Source organism: Pistacia vera, unplaced genomic scaffold (assembly GCF_008641045.1).
Source record: "Pistacia vera cultivar Batoury unplaced genomic scaffold, PisVer_v2 Contig656, whole genome shotgun sequence".
NCBI classification, from domain to species: domain Eukaryota; kingdom Viridiplantae; phylum Streptophyta; class Magnoliopsida; order Sapindales; family Anacardiaceae; genus Pistacia; species Pistacia vera.
The window spans coordinates 751,795-760,718 of record NW_022196508.1 but is presented as its reverse complement, the minus strand read 5'-3'; the positions used below and the strand labels follow the sequence as shown (position 1 = coordinate 760,718).

The 8,924-nt window shown below is 36.6% G+C and overlaps 1 protein-coding gene across 1 annotated transcript; it reads right to left on the bottom strand.

The window, feature by feature from the left end:
• Positions 1-6,930: 6,930 nt before the first annotated feature.
• On the bottom strand, positions 6,931-8,349 carry LOC116112113 (UPF0481 protein At3g47200-like). The gene has a single exon (XM_031398302.1). The coding sequence runs from the start codon at positions 8,347-8,349 to the stop codon at positions 6,931-6,933; it is 1,419 nt and encodes a 472-aa protein (XP_031254162.1).
• Between the last annotated feature and the right edge of the window lie 575 nt (positions 8,350-8,924).

Here is an 8,924-nt window from a genome sequence, read left to right as displayed (position 1 = left end):
CCTACTACTCACTATTACAGGGATAAGTTATACAATTTAATATAATCAGAGGAAAAATTGAGTGGAGTGGAGTTATAACTAATTTAATTTACATAGAGAAAAAGTGAGTGAGATCAAGTCAAAATATTTAACCCAAATACCGTCCTACTATAGTTGCTCTTCAGCAAAATATTTTGGCGCACTCTTGTCATTGTCTTTGTCTCTCGCGTTGAAACTTCTCTGTTTTGGTTGATTCTTGTATGCTTGATATATAATAATAAGAAGAATGCTATATGTATAAAAACTCCTATAAAGAATTTTTGTATAAAATGATATGACAGCTGCCATACCATTAGTTTGTAAAAAAAAGAAAAGATTGATGTGAAATTAATGGTGTGACAGTTGTCACATCACTTTGCACAAAAACTCTTTGTAAAAGTTTTGGTACATCTGCCATTTCCCTAATAATAATTACAAACATTATAAATGCTATAATGTTTTCCAATTAAAAGTGAAACATTCTTGAATTTAGAAAGATTATTTGATAATAATAAAGTCTTATCAATAAAATCACACCTGACATTTTATTCAAGTAAGTAAAAATACATAGGTAATTGCCTCACAAAAACAAATACAGACGAACATTATATTGTAGATAAATGTAATGGTGTACATTAGCTCTTACTTGGCTTAAACAATTCTAAAGTCTGAATAACAGTCAAGACAAGTGCTAAAACTGCACCAATAAAAGCAAGAACCGTCCAAGGGCTACTGAAATGAGTATGCAACCACTCTGCCAACCAAATCTTCAATCTGTTTTTGTAATGCTTTTCTATATCACCTTTAACAGCCGTATATGCATATGGGTGTGACATCAAATTATCAGCTATCTCATTAAAAAGATCAGCAACTTGTTGATCACTCCCCAGAAAATTCAGAAGTATTCATCGAGGCCTAAGTAACGTCGTCTGGATTGTCAGCCATGGAATATTCCCCACGTAGCAAGGTTTGTCACGCCGAATGATTGCAGAGGCCCACGGTGGGCGCCAAAAGTAGAGTAAAAATCTACCTGTACGGAAGAGGGGTCTGATCCCGTGAGGTTGAGGCCACTAGCGATCTGCTGTACCTCACAAGTAGAGAAACCACGCGTGGAGCGAACGGAAAACACAGGGTGGTGTTTGCCGTAGCACTCCGACGCTCAGTCAGCAAGGCTGAAAGGCTAATATAGTGAGGGCTAGGGAATAGAGGTTACCGGAAGTCTAGTCCAGCCGGGCCGGACAAACTAGAACCGAAACTTTTGCACATGCAGGCTTCTCTAAGCGGTCAGGGTATGGAAATAGTGACCATCCGCTGCTTGTACGAGGCTATGTGGTCGTCCGGGTCAATGGTACCGTCATATGGTTTCATGTTGGAGATAGTGAATTTCTGGGGCATGTCAGCCAGGGCGATCTCGTCCGCAAAAGGTGAATCAGCGTAACAATTCGGTCTGCTCTTCTTGGTTGGGATCGACATTCCTGGGATACGCCTCATTACTGCCTCAACGTCGGCCAGTCTCTTGGCCAGTAACTGTTCCACAGGGGAAGGGGATACTATCGGGTCATCCCATCTTACCGGGTCTGGTACGTCTCGTGGGGTCATCCCTCGGGGGGTAGACTGATAGATAAGTCCATCGAAAAATACTTGGTAGCAAGTGTCATCATTCATCAATTCTGGTTGGATGACTCCCATTGTCACTGTTCTGTTGTTCTTCCCTACATGAACGGTCAGGGGAGTTGTCTGATAGTCGTTCGGTCTTTTGGGATGGATGGCCTCAAGAGCTGGAGTTGGTTTGGTTTGGCCGTTCACCCCGCGAGGGTGAGCCAGACAGGAGGGGGTTTGTGTTTGGGTTGACTAGAGGGGAAGTGGTATGGTGGAGATGGGTTGATCCTTTGGGTTCTCTATTGTTGGATCATTTTGATCATGAGGCTGGGATGGGTCCACTAGACCGTGCCCTGTTGTATCTTTATCTCCGTTAGTCAAAACGGAGTAGTCAGGCGCCAATGCGTTAAGCGGACGCGGCCCTTTACCAGAATCTGAGGGTTGATGCTCTAGTGTGGAGACGAGTTGCATGGATGGGATAATGGTGCGGAACCGATTGGGGGGTGCTTGGTCAGGCAGAAACTCGAGTTCATAGAATCGACTTACTTTCTCTTTTAGCGACTGGTTCTCGACCCTGATGGATGTGTTTTCGGCTTCCAGTGCGGCCATCTTGTCTGAGTTTTGTTGCATAAGGGTGGTCAAAGCCTCCAGTCTTACNAACTCTTCAAGCAACTTTGGGTCGACCCCTTTTACATACTGGCGCGCCATTGTAAGTTTGTGCTTCTGCATTAACTTAAGCCCAGACTTCCCATGGTGATAAGTGCCAATTGAAACCACCATAGGAACATAGCAGCCACTATTTTCTTTAACATCACGAAGCATCCCTGGAACTTTCTCCATCTTCGAACAGATTGCCTCGTGCTGATTCTCGGTGCTCTCGCCATTCAAGATAGAACCAAGCCACTTCTTCACTTCGTCAGAAACAGGAATTAGTGCATTGTCATCAAGGAGTACTACAATCTCTAATTGACTCTCACCAGCACCTGCAAGGCTGCTGCTGGAACCGGCTTCTCTTTCTCCCATTATTACTCTCTGTATTTCAATAGTATGGTTTGGTTATGTTATGATCAGTTTATGCAAATGAATTTAGCAAGTCCTGAGCTGCTTAAAAATTTGATGAAACAAAACAATAGCAAGTAACAGTCTACTTATGATTTAAAGCAAGTATCTCAACTTTTCTCTGTTATCAAGCTTGGAATTGTTGCTGCTAGCTTTTTAAAGGAGTAACCAGTTAGAAAGTGAGAATAATTATGTGCCATATTATTCATAAGTACGACTTTGGAATGTATTATAATCTTTAGTTCGTCAAAGAGTTTCCTTTAATTTATTCTATTATAAGGTGATGGCCCCCATCACAAGAACATTACGTACTACATCTTTTTTATGAACAAATTAACTAAGCAAGTAATCTAAAGTTGGTAGTAGCATTTTCAATATTTAAAACAAAAAGTAGTATAATCATGCAAAAACAAAAGAAAATATTAAATATGTACCTTTAATTCTTGTTTAAACAAATTTAGCTACAAAGTTCTTATCTTCAAATCTAATAAAAAACTTGTAATAGACAAAACGATGTTGCCTTTAACATATTGCTAAGTGTATGTTACTGTTAGCTAAAAGTCTTCACCCTTAATCTGATGTTTATTCAGTCACAAGCCTCACCTTCAATATTATAAATTTTATATTTCATGGTATAAATCACAAATCTGACAGCCTGAACCATATTCCAACTGATGATCAACCCATAGAAACAGACAAAAAAACAAATAGACACTCAAAACGAGTACATGCTCAAGCATCATTGACCAACTCTAATTACCAATTGCCATTCATTTCAGTATGAATTATAATTTAAGTGATTCGATTGCTTTCTAAAAACTCCATTATGGAATTCTCAAGGGTTTTGCCTTACTGTACCCACAAACACTTTATTTGATCATCATATCTAACTGGGCTCCATTTTCAAAGGCATGTAACATGTGTTTGTTTCATTTTTTCCAATTCAATTCTACACAAAATACATATTTGTTTCAATATTATCAAAAATCCGATCATATTCTATTCAACTCAAAATATTTAGATTTTCTAACAACATAGATTTGTTAATTTAACTAAACACCTCCAACAATAAAAGTTTATAAATTGACAAAAACACCCCCACCCATCCATATATTTCCAACAGCTGGCTACCACAACAAAATGTGGTCAGAATATACCAAAATGGCGCACGATTGGCTAGATGTGACGGTCGTGCACCGATCTGACATTTTCTGGCTAGATCTATGGTGGATCTAGCCGAAAAAAGTCAGATTTATGGTTAAAGATCTTGCCGTTGATGGCCACATCTGGCAATATCTAGTTGTTAACGACAGCCAAGATATGGCCGTCGTTGACGACTAGATTTGGCTATTAATGACTATATCTTTAGTCGTAAATCTGACATTTTCTAACCAGATCTTGCCGGTCGTGTGCCATTTCAGCGACTTTCGGTTACCCTCCAGTAATGGTGGCCAGCTACCAGCATTTAATGGTGGGTGAGGGTATTTTTGTTAATTTTTATTGTTTTATTGTAAAGGGTGTTTAGCTAAGTTAACAAATATAGGGGATTAAAAAATAATCTAAATATTTTCAAAAAATATTTTCCAAACATTTACCAAACACATTTTCTAGTTTAAATCCTATTATTGTAATAATAACCCAACTCAACTTTTTCAAAAATACTACTTAAGATACTCTACCAAACACATCCTTATCAGAACTTCCTTTACTTAGTCATAAATGAGAGACGGTACAAAAATAAATCTTCTACAAGGCAATCTATCATCTAAAAAAACAGTAAATAGATAAGTGAAACATATACTAACGCTATTTCCTCTAACAATTCATTATTATTAGTATGGGTGTTTAAAAAGTGGTCAAATTTTCCAACTAATAATAAAGAGATGAAAATCACCATGAATTAGCTCTAGGACAGCAGCAACAACAACAGCATTCATTAAAATCGATCCCCCGAAGTCCACCCTTCTTTAATTCCTGAACATCACCGATAGGAGTCCCACTGGGTGAAGCAAGCAACATCTTCTTTAAGAATTAGTGATCATTGATGCTGCTTCTAATACCTGAAGAAGAAATACTTTAGTTGGCTGTGCAGTATTAATTAGAAATAAAATAATACTAATGCTGAAGCTTAAGAAAACAATTGCATGAAAGAGGCAAGAAATTAGAAAATACATAATCCCAGAAATATAAAACTGAAGAGAAAGAAATGAAAAACTCACTTCATAAATTTTACTCATATTCAAGTCTGAAGAGATGTGAGATGGTTCTAAGATAATGGAAAAACTATCGAACACAATTGTTTCAAGTTGCAGTGTAACTTCATCATTTTTGTAGGATATTTTTGTCAAACTTATGTTGTATGTGTGCACAACAATTGTGTGTGTGCACAAGTCTGTCAAACTTACGTTTCTGGCTTGTTTATCTCGAGCGTGTGCACAACAGTTCTGTGCTCGCACACTTGCATAAGATATTTTCAACTTGATACAAGTTGCATTTTTGCCTAAAGCAGCAAAGATATTTATTCTTATCTTTTGAGATGTCTTAAGGACCATATACAGGTGTCACAATATCCTTTCGTGGTCCAAGAGAAAAACCATGTTTTTTTCTGATTTGGTCGTGGTCTAAAATTAAAGTTGGAATCTTTTCCTTATTTGGACAAACATGAGTCAGCTCTTGTTTGCTGACTTGGCACAAATTGTTGAGCAAGAAAACTCCTTTGTATTATCTTTAATCTTGCGCATTTGTGACTAACCTTTTGATATTTTATTTGCTTGTGCTCTGAAATTTTTAGAAAGTGTCTTTCCTTAGAAGGTTCATGCTATGTTATTGTGCCAAATTTGCATCATCTCATATACTTGTTGAATGGTGGTTGGAACTTGGTTCTTGTTGATGCTAGAGCGTGGCTTTGGCGTGTAAAGCTTGGGTGGAGCTCAATTGTTCTTTGGGCGTGTTCCTAACATGAAGAGGTATTTGGAACAACAAGACATTAGAGATTCAGAGAGAGAGATGTTTAGTGTAACTAGAACAGGGAATTCTCTTTTGCTGTAGCTAAAATCAACTTTGAACTATATCTTTTAATGTTTGTTGTTTAGTGAATTTGCTTCGATCTATATGAGATCCCATGGATGTAGGCTAAGAGTGGTTTTAGCCGAACCATATATATGCTAGTGTGCTTTACATTTATTGTTTATAGATGTTGATTTATGCTTAACTTGATAACCATTAATCAGTTTGGTAAAAACTGCCACTACACTTTAAAAATGGGTATCTAAACATTAACTAGAGTTCATCAACTTTAACAATTTTCTCATCGGTTTAGGGACGGGGAGGCTTTCTCCATTCCCCATCCCACTCATTATAGAGTTAAAGTATTTTTGTAGGATATGACTTGAAATTAGTAGAAATTACTACAAAGATTAGTTAATAATACAAGTAAATCTTACATCTTTCTTTTCATTTATCTATTTCATACATTTATATCTTTAAGATTGAAAAAAAGATTTAAAAAAATCAAATCATAATATAAGAAATTAATAACTCTAATATTGGTATTGATACTATATACTATATTAAATATCATAGTGTACAACAAAAGTAGTTTAATGAATCAAGAATTAATATAAGATGAGATTAATAAATTAAACTGATCTGTTATATATAAAATGAAGAAAAATATTATGCGTTAGTTAATATTTGTATTTTGATTTATTGTTGGTGTGGTCTCTCACTATTAGGGGGACAAGTTATACAACTTAATATAATTAGATGAAAAACTGAGTAGAATGGAATTATAACTAATTTAATTTACATAGAGAAAAAGTGAGCGAGATCAAATCTATAAACTTTAACCCAAATACCCTCAAATTAATTAAAAATTTTCAGTGGGGTCACGAACCCCCACTGGTCCCTCAGTAGGTCTATCAATGCCTACTATGGTTGCTCTTTAATTAGTAAAACATTTTGCCACACTCTTGACACAGTCTTTGTCTCTGACGTTGAAACTTCTCCGTTTTGGTTGATTCTCATATACTTTATATATATATAGTAACAATTGCAAGCATTAGAAATCCTATAATGTTTTCCGATTAAAAGTGAAACATTCCTGAATTCAAAAAGATTACTTGATAATAATAAAGTCATATCAATAAAATCACACCTCATATTTTATTCAAGTAAGTAAAAATACATATGTAATTGCCACACAAAAATAAATACAGACGAACATTATATTGTACATAAATGTAATGGTGTACATTAGCTCTTACTTGGCTTAAACAATTCTAAAGTTTGAATAACAGTCAAGACAAGTGCTAAAACTGCACCAATAAAAGCAAGAACCGTCCAAGGGCTACTGAAATGAGTATGCAACCACTCTGCCAACCAAATCTTCAACCTGTTTTTGTAATGCTTTTCTATTCCATCTTTAACAGCCGCATATGCATGTGGGTGTGACACCAAATTATCAGCTATCTCATTAAAAAGATCAGCAACCTGTTGATCACTCCCTAGAAAATTCAGAAATATACCTTTTGATCGAAGCTCCTTAACATCTTCCTCATGATCAATAAGCGAATCCATCAGGCATATGTATGAAGAAACTCCAAAATCGTCAGGACCATTGGGGCTACACTCGTATGCTACCACGTTTAGCAGCATAGACTTTGTTGAATCATCAATGTATATTGGTGGAAGTTCCAGTTTTGCGAGATACCCGGGTTGAAAAGCAACGTCTGTGAATTTGTTAGTCTTGCTAGACCTGAAATGGATTCCCACCTCCTTGAGCTCCTTCACTGACCGGCAAGAAAACCAATTAGTAGGCTTTTGAGACCAAACGGATTTTACAAAGAGATCGGAGCGCACAAGGTCAAGAAGATGAGCAGGTTCATCATCTGATGTTCCTTCTTTTTCCTTTGCATGTTGCTCCTCTTCTTTTTTCCAAAAATATAAATTAAAAGGAAAATTTTTCTTGTCACTTTTAGGAGGAAGACTACGGATGTTTGTAACAAATTTATTTAACATTTCCTTCTTTTCGGTTTCATCTCCGAACTTGAAGCTCAATTTATTGACGACTTGAAAAGGAATTTGATTTTCCAGTAAGAACAAGTCTCTTTTAACAAGAGCTATCATGTTGTTTTTTATCTGCAAAGCCTTTGGTTCATCTTTTGCAATGCAGTAGATGAACCGGAGGATGAAGCAGGCATCAAGAAACATTATCTGAGAGAAGTCCTCGTTGTTGAACTTGCCGACGGAGCTCTGGTCAGTGTAGCATTGTTTTGCAGCTTCTGCCACGCGCCTGACATCCTGATACAACTTTTCCAGCAGCTTCAAGTCCCCATCTACATACTGGAGCGCCATTGTTTGTTTGTGCCGCTGCATTAGCTCAAGCCTGGTATTTCCATAGTGGTAAGGACCGATTGAAACCACCAGAGGATCATAGCAACCACTGTTATCTTTAACCTCACGAAGCATTGCTGGAACTCTCTCTATCTTTGTCCTGATCACCTCGTGATGATTCTTAGAAAGATTCACGAAAGATTCAAGCCACTTTTTTTCATTCTTAGAAAGAGGAACTGCTGTATTGGCATCATTTTCTTTTTGGACTACAATACTATGTAATGGAGTCTCACCACCACCTGCTAGGCTGCTGCTGGAACCGGCTTCTCTTTCTCCCATTATTACTCTCTGTATTTCAAGTATGGTTTGGTTATGTTATCAGTTTAGCAAGTCCTGAGCTTGCTTATAAATTTGATTGAACATCCAATCGTAAATAACAGTCTACTTGTGATTTGAAGCAAGTATCTCAACTTTTCTCTGTTATCAAGCTTGGAATTGCTGCAGCTACCAGTTTTAAAGAATAACCACATTAAACAGTGAGAATAATTATGTACCATATTATTTATAAGTATGACTGTGGAATGTTTTATAATCTTTAGTTAGAAAAAGAGTTTCCTCTAATTTATTCTATTATAAGGTGATGGCCCCCATCACAAGAACAATATGCACTACATCTTTTTATGAACGATGTTGCCTTTAACATATTGCTAATTGCCTGATTGTACGTACGGTTAGCTAAAAGTCTTCACCCTTATTATGATGTTTCTTCAGTCACTAGCCTCACCTTCAAGATTATAAATTTATATTTCATGGTATAAATTACAAGTCTAATAGCCTGAACCATATTCCGATTGAAGAAACAGACAAAAAAACAAATAGACACTCGAGATGCGTAAATGCTCAATCATCATTGA